The sequence below is a fragment of the Anarrhichthys ocellatus genome, unplaced genomic scaffold (assembly GCF_004355925.1).
Source record: "Anarrhichthys ocellatus isolate YVR2014 unplaced genomic scaffold, GSC_Weel_1.0 scaffold1, whole genome shotgun sequence".
NCBI lineage: Eukaryota > Metazoa > Chordata > Actinopteri > Perciformes > Anarhichadidae > Anarrhichthys > Anarrhichthys ocellatus.
Window position 1 is genome coordinate 4,343,396 of NW_022280031.1, and position 13,591 is coordinate 4,356,986.

The window sequence follows — 13,591 nt, forward strand, 5'->3', positions numbered from 1 at the left end:
GGGGCAGATTCTGCTCCTACTTGATCTTGTCCACGCTCATTACCCAAAGACACAAGCTGCGTCCAGGCTGGTCCGCCCGGTGTTTGGTGTCAGTGTGAGTTTTGATCATACTGTGTTTCTTTGGTGAGTTGTTAGGGACTGAGTCGAGCTGATGACTGACTCTCTGATTAGCACTGGAGGCCAGCCAAGACCCCGGTCGTGGTGTGTAGAGAGGCTCTAATGCTGAAGGGGGCTGTGAGAAAGGTGGGGGCTGGCAGAGAAAGAGAACACTTGTGCATATAGATGCTGTACAAGTTAAACAAACACAGGGCGCAGCATGTGTGCAGGAGAGAGATAAAGTAATGTAATGTAATAAAGACAGTGATGAGCAAAACGGTGAAAGCAAGCAAGAGACAAACGTAAAATTGAGAAAAGACTGAGTAAGTTGTGTGTAAGAGTCACGCTTACCTGTACAGTAGACTCTCTCTTTCTCGGTCAGGCGCCCTCCCTCATCAGACCATGACCAGTGAGGGCGACTCAGTCACTGTGGTGCCCTTGAGAGCGCGCCCTCAGCCAGCCTCCTCATGATAATGAGGCAGGCCCCACGGACACCACTCGCTGCATGCAACCCCTGCCCGCCCTCACGACTGCCTCTGCGGGAGATAAGGATGCCAGTTCCGAGGAGAAAGAGAGGAGGCTAACAGCCTGGGTTTGGGTTCTCTGCTCGGGTTAAATGCGGGGAGCTTGATGGTGAAAGGTTGAATCCGGGGCTACGTCTTGTGACTGGCAATTTCAGTCTGTAATTAAAGCAAAAATAGTGCATCAAAATTGCATACATTTACATTTTCCTTATTCTTTTTTTTTTGTTTCTCTCCTTTTGTGAGAGCTGTTTTCCTTGACTGAAAACACAGCCAGTTGAGGCCGATAAGACTCCCGGAGAGAGTAGTATTTTGAGTTTATTCTTCTATCATTGCAAATTGAGCTCACACACATTATTTTTAAGTTCTCCACAACACAAAATGTTCCAACAGTGTTTTTAACACAAGTTCGAACATGTGCCACTAACATTGCATCTTGTTAACCAAAGCATTGCCCCAGATACATTCAGCTATCTGCTCACCTTCCCATAACTGTCATTCCACATCACACTACTTCTCCTGTGTTCTGTGATGCTGATTATATTCTCATGCTGAACAGTGTGATTGAATATAACCTTGACTCTCTCTAGCTTACCACCGCGAGGGGTCGGGTCTGATATAGACGCTGCTATATCTTCTCTCATCCCCTGTCTTTTCACTTTTCTTTTCTGCACAGGAGAATGCCATTTCATACTACGATTCCAAAGCGGATTCAGACTATGTGAGTACAGTACGGACTGCTCCCCCCCGTCCCCCGTCTGCCTGCCTCAAACCCCAAATCCTACCCACTCCACTACCCGCCCCTGCCACCCTTTCCTGCAACCCCACCCTGTCTCTACCCTGGCCTCCTCGGTGTTGATGCCCCCTCCCCCCCGCTCACAGGCCCCTAGGATGTCTGTGTGTGTTAGTGAGGGGACACTGCTTCATGGTGAGTTGGTGTGACAGAGCAGGGGCAGGCCGACGTGCATGTGACAGTGGCTTCAGCTGTCCTCCCCCAGTCTTTATTTCCAGAGTTTTCTCCCTCCCCATGGACTCTAAATGTGTCGACTACGGAGCGGAACTGCGGGTTTGTTAGACCTCTGCTCCAAAACACGGGTCATATCGCACTTTCATACACGAGGACGCCATTTCAATCATGCTAAAGAATATGAATGACATTGATGAAACAACCTGCAGGCTGGGTACCGCAGTTTCCTCCAGAAAAGCCCTGCAAGTCACTATTGTTTGGTCTCACCACACCACCACACCGGCTGCAGTTCCTCCGTAGGATAGGTCACGCTCGGAGCCCGTGCCCGTTGATTGATTAAGTTTCGAAGACGAGTGCAAGAATACCCCCTAGATCACCAAAGCACAAAAGATGGGAAGACAGTGCGATAGAGAGCGGAAGAGAGTGAGGCGGAGGAGCAATAAATCACGGTGTGAGTTTCTCTTCGTGCACGCCACTCCTGTGAGTAATGACACAGCGCTTTAGGGCCTGTCAGCACATCTAATTGGAGAACATCAGTCATCATTAATATGGCACACTGAGGTCGAGCCAGTGACACACCCCTGACCTGCACTTCACCAACCCCACAACCACCCAACAGACAGTGGCGGAGGTCAGTCAGAGGTCATTCCTCATCCCTGCAACCCCGACAGTCGCCCACCAGTACTCCCATATCTGAATCTTGATTCCACCCACTATGACCCCTTTCAATTAAGGCCTTACGACTGGAGAGAGAAAAAATGTACCATGTATGTACTACTGTTCTGCACTATCCGCGAGATATGATAAGAATCCATGTTTGAAGAAGGTAAGTGATTCTCGGTCTCTCTTATTCAAGGCTTGTCTCCTCTGTTCCCTATCCTGTACTCTATACCCTGTAATTTATCCTCTTGTCACTGTACCCTTGATATAAAAGTGCAATGTGATTTTTAAAACTGTCCATGTGCCAAAGCATGTTTGAAGCGCATTGAATTTATTCACCTACCTACCTACCAGCCACCTATGGGTTCTTTGTATTAATTACACATTCAGATTCTATTCTCCTGTAATGGCTTCATTTCTGCACTGTCATCTGTTGTCTGCAAGTTGCACAGTATTAGGACTTTTAAGTCTTATTAGCCGTCGGTTAAAACTACAGACAAGATCAGCCCCCACATGCAGAGTAAAAACGCAAATATTCTTTGGACTGCATGATTCCACTTCCACCGCAATACTCGTATTCGTCTGGGAGAAAAATATTGTCAATCATGTTCATTGGTAGTAATTTACTTCTAAGACACCCAACAAGTATATAAATTATTACAGGTCTGATTATTCTAATGTTTACTCCAAATTGAAAATTTATATTTTTGCTGTTTTTAAGTGGCTTATATGTGTGTGTGTGTGTGTGTGTTAGAGCAGCTATTTACTACTTGTAATGTTATTTTCCTTGTTTGTTTAAAAGGCTGTTGTTCCTCTATCTCACTCATGCCGACAGTCTTTCAAATAAACCCACACACACTTACAGGGTCTTAAGTGACATGTTTGAGGTTACCCCTGGTTGGCTGGAGGCGGGAATGAAAGAATCTTCAAACTGTCATCTCTGGCCTCTTCAGCCTTTAATTAAACCTTGAGAACGTGGGAGATAAAATTAACAAATTGGGTAATGAATCGAGCAAAACAGGTGGTGGATAGTTGAGGAAAATGAACCAATCAGTCCTTCCTGTGTGGATTTATTCAGCTCCTAATTAGACACTGCCTTGGTTAATTATGATTGGGCTCTTCTGAAGGAAGAAAAAAAAAAAAGCCTCCCTGCCCGACATTGACAGAATTAGTGTCAGACTGAGTGATAAACAAACACCTCAACCTCACAGTTAGTGCTGTTGAAAAGCCAGCATTCTTTATATATCTTTAAAATTACTCTCAGAGTTGTATGATTTTCATTGTGAAGCAAAAAGGCAGATGTGACCTGGAAACAGTCACCATTTTTTATATTTATCTCTTGCATAGAAAGCTGCATCGCTGTTTAGTTCTGCCTCAGCCCTTCCCTCTTTTCTCCAACTTGTACGAAATAAAACAGCCGTGTTGGATTGGAACAACAGGAAGAGATTATTTTTACCACTGCGGTGAAATAACGCTGTTTAGCAGCCTCAGATCAGGTCCCAAAGGTGTAGACTACAAACAACAGGCAAACAGCCTTTTGTCAACAGGATACTAGACTAAAACTAAAATCATGTCTAACTTGCGTTATATACTGTTCTGGTCTCATGACCTTCCAGATGAGCTGTGGTGATTAGAAGGAGCATTTTGAGGGAAAATGAAACAACTCCAACTTGTTATACCAAAAATATAGAAAAGCGTTAAAGCTGTATCACTTCACAAGTATTGCAAATGTTCACATGCATTTAAATTTCTACCATTGTTATTCATGACATTTTAAGTAAAATGCTCTCTGATTTCATGTTAAGAAAAATCTAAACTGTTTTTACTAAATGTTTAATTTGATGAAGCCAATGTTCAATCAACTAGTTGATAAATGGTATTGAAGTAATCATTTATCAGTTGTCTGCCGAGTGTGTCGGCACACATTTGTCAGTCCTAACATATTTCTCTGTGGTCATATCTCTCATGAGCTGCTCTCTGTCATAACAATAGTTGTTCCTTACGTTGACTTTCAATGAGACTTTAGCACAACTAACCCCCTGCCTGTCCCAACAACAGCTTGTAATTGCATTTTAATAGTCAATTAAAGTTGGCCCATCAATCAATTTCTGCTGTGGACATGGAGTTTTGATTTTATTTCTCCAAAAAACAAACAGCTTTTATCATGTCAGATCCAATTAACCCAAGTTGCTTTATTAAAATGGAAAGTTATTGCAGTCGCACATCGTCTCTTTAGCCATCAGAATGCATGATGAATGATCAGAGATATGATTTTTGTTTCAGTTTAGTGCTGTTTTCTAAGGGTTGTAGTGAGCGCTGTAAGGATGCGTGCTAAAATCTGATCCAGAAACAGCCAATAAACTGAGTTTATATCTAGTTTAGATTTTTTTTCACATCCCACAATCACTTCCTCCTGTGGGAACAGGCACAGATTGGACTCCATTGATAACTTATCAAGATAAAAAAAGTTTAAATGTCAGTTCTCTTTTATCTTCTGGCTTTCTTTCATATCTGACACTTTCCTAATGCAATGTGTGTGTCAAGCTTTCTCATCATGTACAATGGTCACACTGAGCAGCTGAAAAAGTGCCAAAACATTATTAGAAATTTGCAGCATTAGTACAGTTTTATGTTTAAACAATCACAAGCAAGAGAGAGGAGATGGTCTCTTATGAAATATGCTATAATTTGAATGGGTGGGAGACTAAACCGTAATTAAGTGGTGGTTGTTGCTAGTTATAGTTGGGGTTAATTTGTATGGCACCTCGTGCGTTTGTGATAGTCATCTCGGTTACTAATGAGTCTCTCTGTTAGGTGTCTGCTGTTGTTCTCTGATGAGAGGGAAACTATAGAACCACCTAAATCTGAAGGCGGAATAATTGCTATTTTTGTGCTGAACATAATTTAAATGCTATGTGACTCTATGTGTGAGTCAGACAGAGAGCTTGACTGTCTGTACCAGAGCCACAGATGGGCACTGTAAAGCCACAAGATGGGAGGTGACAGAATGCTGTAATATATTATTTGCTTATAATCACGCGTTTTTATATTGAAAGCTCACGCATGTTTGTGTGCGTGCGTGCATGTGTGTGTCTGCAGACGGAGGATGGAGAAGAGGAAAACCCGCTGGAGAGCGCGACGTCTTTGGAGCTGGAGTTTGTGGATGATCCCAATTTTAAAAACAAGGTCAACTACTCTTCCAGCGCGGTCCAGATCCCTACAGACATATACAAAGGCTGTAAGTACACAAAAATACTTTGTCTATTATTGTTCTGGTGGAAAGGTGATTGAATGAGCGGCACTGTATAAGCTTCATAAAATGTAACACATGTACTGAATTAACCACTACAGTTAAAAATGACACACCTGCTGCCGGGTTTCCTCAAGACCTTTGCTGCACTGACTATTGTGTAGCGCACACTTCATTTCCTTTATGTGGCCACAAGTGTGCATAATGTAATCCTTCTTCAAATAAAATTATTTAACACATACAAATCACTAACCACATTACAAGCATAAGTTTCTGGAGAATATACAGAGGCCTCAACCACATGCTTTTGCAAGTGTTTTTTCCACCTCATATCTTACAACACGCCTCAGAACCCATGAACCTGATGGTATGGTGGTAGTAGTAGTAGTACTAGTGTCCCCAGAGTACAATTGATTGAATATATTTATGTGTACACTCCAACTATACTAATACTTACCGCACTTTTTTAGATATATTTGTTGTATACCACGAGATGACACAAGATATAATCTCGGGAAATGTATTTTTTCCTTCATAACGTATGCTTGGTTCATCGAGGCATGTTTTGTATGCTGAATAATCTCATGTGGACTAAGACAAAAATCTGCGTTGTAAGAAAATGGTAATAAGATAATAAATATCATATATGGAGGTTTACCTGTCTCATAAATGTAAGAGATGTCTCGTCCTGGTTGTAATATTCACCGCTGGGCTGTAGATAGATGACAGTCTTGACTTGACCTTGCCCCTTTCCCTCACTATGTAAGCTGCATCTCTCCCTCCTTTTAAATCAGTCATCACTTTAACACACCGACATGATTTCAGATGACAGACGGTCTCTCACACCATATCTGCACTGTATTTTTTTTTCTGCATAGTCCACCCCCCCCGTGGACCCTGCCTTTCCTGCGTGGCACCGTAACACCCTCCTTAGTCTGTAGCTGCCAAATGGACAAAGGGAAACACATGTACCTTCTGGGACTCTGATTTCGCTTGGCATGTTCCCTCTGTTATCCACCTCTAACCTTTTGGACACTGACTGACTGCCTCTTTAAAGACTCAAAAAAAACAAGCATGTGCTGACAGACAGGCATTTTCACAGTGGCAATTTTTTCTTTCTGTTATTATCTAGCTCTTCGCCCTCTTTGTTGAACAGGCACTGTATGGCACCTGTCTGTGACAATGGCCTCCAGCTGTGTCTCCAGACAAATCTTGTCAGAATTAGACACTCGCGGTTCGGGACGAGATGTCAAAGGCTGCAGCTAACTCACAATAGAGCAATCAGGCCTGCACATTGTTCACAATGCCATTTTGTGCCAGCTCTGGTTCCCCTGTCTGAAGCTATGAGTCAGAGAATAAAGGCCTCTTGATTGAGCCTGGTGGAGTCTAGAAGAGTAGAGTGGTACAGTGCATGAAATTAGCTTTTTCACTTCTCTTCTGTGGGAAATGTTTACTGTTGATGTTGTTGAGTTAGGTCCCATTGTGTGGTCTGCTGTGCTGAGATTGCCAACTGCAGATTTTTTGCCAACTCCATTATGCACATGTGCGGTGTTTTAGTCATTGCTGATAAATTGTTTTTAAAAACTTGTTGCTGTCCAAAAATACAGTAATTTTTAAGGACACTTTTCCACCAAACGTCCGAGGCACAAATGAAGATATTAGAAACATTTTGAGACGTCGGATGTGAAATGCAGTGCAGACTAAGTTTAAGGGGAAATGATTTTACACATCAAAGTCTGTTTATAGGTCTTGAGGGGAACTGCTGCAAATACACTGCCTTTTGTTGTTCCAGAGGGAGCTGCAGGAAGTCTGGTAAATTCATCGGCAGGGACTGAGGAGTACAAGTTTGAAAATAAAAAAAATTCTGGTGGTGCGGAGTTAGAAATAAGCGAGCTGACCAGACCTCTGTAGCTCGCTCCTAATCACTGCTTGAAGCTAATTGTTTGACGCTACATTAGCCGCTACTGGCATACCACACATGAATCCCTGACCTACCTGAATAATCACGTTGCATTTCTGGTAATGTGGAGTTTAAGTTTTGACACGGAAGAAGATTGTGTTTATAAGAAAGACGATATTTCAGGTTCTGCTGCATCTACTTTGATCTTTTTTTTTTACTTTTCACTATGAGTTTGACTTATAGGAGTGCGAAGCTAAGGTAGAGTACTGTTTTATCGAACTTAGTTCACAGAAATGTACATGAAGTTCATGTCATGGGAGCTGCGTTTGCTTTAGCAGGATGGTAAAGGGAGATTATTATCCAATGCCATGTTCTGCCTTGGGCCCACCAGTGGGAGCCTGCAGGGTGCCTTGGAGAGAATGTCTGAGGAAACCAATGTGGGCGGATTGTTGTCCTCTGGGTCTGGAGAGGTCTGGATCTACAGTATATCTGTGGGTTTAGGATTAGCAGAAGAAGAAGCAGTGTGAGTGGGTAGATTCAGCGCTCGTTGCTCAGGGGGAGGCCAGAGGGAAGGCAGAGAAAAGAAAAGTGTAGGAAGACTGGAGCACGGTCCAAAGTACAGCATAATGTTCAACAGTTGTGATATTCTCAAGAGTTGTTTATTAGCACTTGCTTGCTTGTGTTGTTGGAGTAGCTTGTTTTGATTTGTACACATTAATGCACTGAATAAATTGACTGTTTTCCAGAAAATGGCAGCACGAATTGACAGTCGCAGCAAAATGGGTGTCCTTGGGGATGGACTGAGAGGAAGGAACAGATAGAAAGGACAGGGGTGAGAGGAGAGACACTTTAATAATAGAAACCATTTAAAGCAACAACAAAAAAATCTTTTTTTATTTTTTTATTGTGATCCTTTCAGCAGCTAAATGAGGCGGTGCATGCGTCCTGGTTTGATTTGTCTGCTAGGCCCCGTGTCCGTTTATTGAGATTGAGAGTGTTCCCTGAGCGCAGTAATGAACCATTTTATGATTCATTATCCCTCTGCTGATTCCTGCTGCCACGTCTGCAAACTTTCTAATTAGCTCAGGTCAAACATTCATACAGTTTTCCTCTAATTATCATTGCTTATTACAGAATGGACGTCGCGACACAGCCACAGAGGAATAAATTGATGTGGGTTGTGTCGTCTATGGAGAAATAGAAATATTCTACCAGGGAATGTTACAGAAATGGTGAGGAAGAGGCAGGGATTTGCTGAATAATTGCAGAGGAAGGGCTCCGGGAATGCAATCTGTAAAATAATCACTGAAAAATAAAGAGGAAAAGAAGCGAGGGAATATACAAAATTATTTTATTATTACTTTAGCGACCATTTTGTAGATTCAGTGGATTCTCCCTGGTAATTGGACCCAGTTCATGCGGTAGAGGATACTAATCCAGATTGGGTCAGTCCACCGTCCACAGTTGCATGTCCATTATAACATGCTGAAAATATGGAAGGTTGTATATCAGCCTTATTATTTTTTTTTTAAGCAGCAATTATGTGTGTATAGTGTACACATGGTGTGTGGCCACATTAGTGTTTGTGTGAGAATAAGAAGCCACAGTACCCAGCAGGGAGTCAAGAAAACCACCAGTGAATGTGGGAAGCCCTTTCATTGAATTTGAAGTTTAAATCCGCTGCATGCGGCGCCTTTCCTGGCGGCCTAACGTCATGTTGTCAGTTTGCTATTGTTGTCAGGCACAGTGAGAAACTTGGTTAACAAAAATGAATGGCAAGGACTGGCCAACTGTGTGTACAGATGAAAGAGCCGAGCTTAAATGTTTTGCATGGAGTGATTAACCCAACCCCACCCACACACACACACACAACACACGACAGCCATGATTACCACCCTTCAATGTACTTAATGGTCCGATTGCTCCTTTCTTAGTTTTAGGTCCATACTGGTGGGTTCACATGTTTGAGGTTACTAATGACAAAACTATGTCTACTTTTCTAAAGTATACCATCATTTTGTTAGCTTTGATTTTCTATCACTTATGCAGCTATTGTTTCCCACGACTCTTTCTTGTTGGTGAATTCATGGATGCTGCATGACTTCCAAGACATTGAACCTGCAATAATTTATATATCTCATATAACGATTTAGAAAGCAGAAGAAATCTGTTCAAACAACACTGACATATGATTTACCTTTTAATGGCGAACTTGTCAGCAAACAGTTGCTTATCTACACATCCAGGAGGTACACAAAATATTAGCATTCCATTGGAGTTGTGTTTTTGTTGTTCTAATAGATGTAAGTTCACTATCAAGTCTTCTTGTAGTTTTTGCTGTCCACGAACTCCTGAAGGAGATATCCGTCTCTTTATCTGCTACATGCTGCCCTGTGTTCTCCAGGTAGTTGCTACCTTTGTCTGTCTGCCATTTGCAGACTAAAATGCAATGCTTTAGAGAGTGATCAGCATTAATATGTAGGCTAGGCAATAGGCTAAAACATCAAATTATTTATTTATTTATGAGACACAATCAGTTCCTAAACCAGCAGCAAGCGTGTAGTCCATGCCCTTTGAATGTTAGCATCCATTTTGCTACTGCACTCTCTGGTCTTTGGTTGGATCCCCTCTGGGAAGCTCCTAGCACAAAAAAATCATCCAATTCACCTTTGTAAAGAGCAAATTGCATGGGGTCTATGTAATGTGCAGTAGGAAATTGAGTGCAACAGATACAGCAGATAGAGAGTCAACGCAGTGTCGTATACGATTTGAAAAGAAGAGAACAATTTGCATCTGCAGAGATTTTCGTGTGAGTGAAACTCCCTCTGATGTCTCTCATTTTGTATAAAATGTATCTGAAGAGAAGTCAGCTCACCTGGTACTGGAGGGACAAAGGGGACTTTTGAAAGAAAGACTGTTCACAAAAGAGAGGGAAAGTGAGGCTGAGCGTTATTCTTTGTCACTCAGTACAGAAATATATGCTGTGGCTCCAATTAGTGAATGTTCCCACTTTACTTGCCATAGATTTCTTTAATATCATGCTACATTTGTCATCTTAAGGGCATAAGCTGTGAGTCTTGAGATTTGCTTCAGCTGAATGTAAAATGTCATCTTTGTGTGTGTGTGTGTGTGTGTGTGTGTGTGTGTGTGTGTGTGTGTGTGTGTGTGTTTGTGCACGCACAGTGCATGTAGCCTGTATTCGTTTCACACGCCCCAGGTTTCTTCCAGTGGAGGAAGCTTCCCTGTCAACCAACTCACACCATGCTGGAGATCAACTCAGCCCGTCTCAACATCAAACCAGATTTAAATGTGTGGAAAAAAGCAAAAGTGATTTGTGGAAAGAAAAAAAAAAAGAAAAAGAGTGAAAGTGCAAAGGAAAAAGAAAGCGATAGAGAGAGAGGGGGGATAAGGGAAATTGGATTTAAAGTTAAACCAAAAGAGAAGAAAGAGAGTATAAACACTGTGGGCTGTATTTCTGTCATTCTTGACTTAACAGACTCCATCTCTCTCTCTCGGCCCCTCACCATCCACCCCTATAGTGTGTGCCCAGTGAAGGGGCACTATCATTTAGCAGCACACTAATTAGAACAGTCAGCACAGCACAACTCTACTTCACTCACCACCAGGCTCACAAATTACATTTCATGTGTTTGTTATTTACTGCTCTTCTTTAATTAGAAATAATTTTTGGATTACCATTTAGCAAAATGGAGCTTCTCTGACAAATACACTCATGCTAAATGCTATTCCTGAGTGAAACCGCTTCAATCCTTCACATGAAATGTAATTCTAATTAGTTGGTACTGCTGTTGCAGTTGCAAAGAACTTCTTGGAGACCGGTTTTGTAAAGCACACCGCAAAGAATACAAATTTGGTTATACAGTTATCTTTTTCTCAACTAAGGCTACAAAAAGACACATTTTTCTTTGGGAAGGTTTAGACTTTGTTTTAGCTTGTCTTTGTGGATGTGTGAGCTGCTGCCAGTTCCTGTTGCTCCCGTTTCCTCTGCAGGATGAAAGGTTTAATGTTCAGGCTCTTTAACACTCAGCCAGGCCACAAAGCAGCCCTGCAAGAAGAGAGAAGAAGGAGAGACGGGGAGAAAACAGGAGAGAGGGGAGATGGAGAAGGAATTGGGTTGACAATACAGAAAGAGGTGGTACACGCAGATGCATAGAATAGATGCCGGTCTGTAAAGACTTGAAAATGTGCAGAAAGATGTGGGTTCAACACCCAAATCACAACAAAATGTTTTCTCATTTACTTTTAGTGTCATTTGGAAACGAATCACAGGGAGCTCTTTAAGTTATCCAGTGAACTGGGACACCATTGCTGGAAATACAGTACATCTTACTGAATTTTGTAAATTGTCCCATCTCAGTGCTGCGAGCACACAGAAATTCTATTCATTTTCATTGTTGTGGGCTGGAAGCAATCTAAAGGAGGCAGATCTCAGCCTCAAAATATGGAAAAGTTTAAAACAAAACCGTGCGACAATCTGCATGTCGCTTTTGTAGTTGGAGTGAACTGACCCGTTAAGTGAAATGGCCGATGCTTTTCTGATATAATTCAAACCTCTTTTACTGCCAAACGTCTTGTGGGATGCTGTAAATTGTCAGTGACTTATGAATCTGTGTTAGCTCCTCCTATTTGTATGCATTACCTGAACATACTGTGTATGAAAAATAACCTTCCCATTAAGAAATTACTTTGGAAAAATATAATGAAAAATTCAAAACAAGCTGTATTTGCCTCAGTGTTGCGCTACCTGTGTGTGTTTGAGTAATGTCACCTATATGTTAAAGTAAGTAGAATTAAACTGTTCCATCTGTACGGGACTATCACTCTGTTAAGTAGAATATGTAAGCCTTCATGGCGATGACAGGGATAATGGTTATGACTCTTCCAACAGACTTAGCTAATAGCTTCTGCTCCATTACCATTATGGATGTCAGACCACTTGTGTCTCTGATATATTACAGTCAACTGTGCCTTTTTTCTGCTCTGTGTATACAGTAAATGCATGCACCTATTTCTATAATGTTGGATTAATATAGGGCATAAGGCGCAGATCGTTTGGATGTTGGATAGCTCTTTATCTCGGGTATATCAGTGTGAATAATGTGTGTGTGAGGGGTTGGGGGGAGTCACAGGATAGGGGTGGTGTTTGGGGGGGGGGTTGAGAAATGATCTCACACAGAGATGCTCCATAAATCCCTCTCATCATTGTTTCCCTACTTGGTGTGCAGTCTTGCTCCATAAAGGGGCAAAGCCAAGGGTGCTCTAAATGTCAGGGGAGCGGCGCGCTGATGAATTACCTTTTAAAGATATCAGAGAGAGGTGCGTTTCACGTGAAAAATGAGCCCAACTCGGAGCACTCGGAGGCCCTGTCCGACTGAGCATATCACCCCCCCCCCCCCCGGGGAAATTTGTCTTTTTATCAACTGTCCAGAGAAGTCACAGCGTATTCTAAATGAATAAATCAAAGAGAATTAGTTTGCTCTGTTCTCTTATCTCTGATGTGCCCGTTTTTCTGTGGAGATCACCTGCAGACGTGTGTGTGTGTGTGTGTGTGTGTGTGTGTGTGTGTGTGTGTGTGTGTGTGTGTGTGCGTGCGTGCGTGCGTGCGTGCGTGCGTGCGTGCGTGCGTGCGTGCGTGCGTGCGTGCGTGTTTGCAGGGCTGGCCTGACAGAGGTGACCCACAGGTGATCTACATGTGACTAGTTTAGTGTTAGCTGGCATCACAAGCCCACATACACTTTGGTCTGTCTTATTAACCCTAGATTGAAAGTAGATATATCATGAACACACAAATAGTCTGAAAACTTACTGCAGCTTGTGTGAGTGTATGTGTGAGAGTGTGCATGTGTGTGTGCGTGTGAAACCCTAGGCAGCAATGCAGCTGCTAATCCTTGCATAGCCACAGTTCAGTTGATGCCTTGATGTTAGTCAAGGTAGCTGAAGTGGTGCTAGTTTGAAACAGAGGTGGCAGGATGTCAGTTTGCCCTTGGCCTGTCTGGGACAGCTATCATTACAGACCCGGTGCCTCTGCTGATAAGAGCACCCGGGACTTCACAGCACACCGGCTGCCGCCGCAGCAACCTGCTGTGATAGCTCATGCTTATAGAAACATATTTTACACATTACTCAGATGGCTCTTTGACCATAGAGTATTGGCCAGATGAAATTGAAATGCATGG

At 42.5% G+C, this 13,591-nt stretch overlaps 1 protein-coding gene across 4 annotated transcripts in view; it reads left to right on the top strand.

Annotated features, from left to right (window-relative positions):
- Positions 1 to 13,591, top strand: part of cacna2d2a (calcium channel, voltage-dependent, alpha 2/delta subunit 2a) — a 141,687-nt gene that overhangs the window by 86,579 nt on the left and 41,517 nt on the right. For 3 of the 4 annotated variants that reach the window (XM_031843958.1, XM_031843967.1, XM_031843985.1), the window contains 2 exons: positions 1,294 to 1,338; positions 5,344 to 5,482. In XM_031843958.1, coding sequence (XP_031699818.1) covers positions 1,294 to 1,338; positions 5,344 to 5,482 — 184 coding nt within the window. The remainder of the gene's footprint in view (positions 1 to 1,293; positions 1,339 to 5,343; positions 5,483 to 13,591) is intronic. The other variant, XM_031843976.1, reaches the window with a different exon arrangement.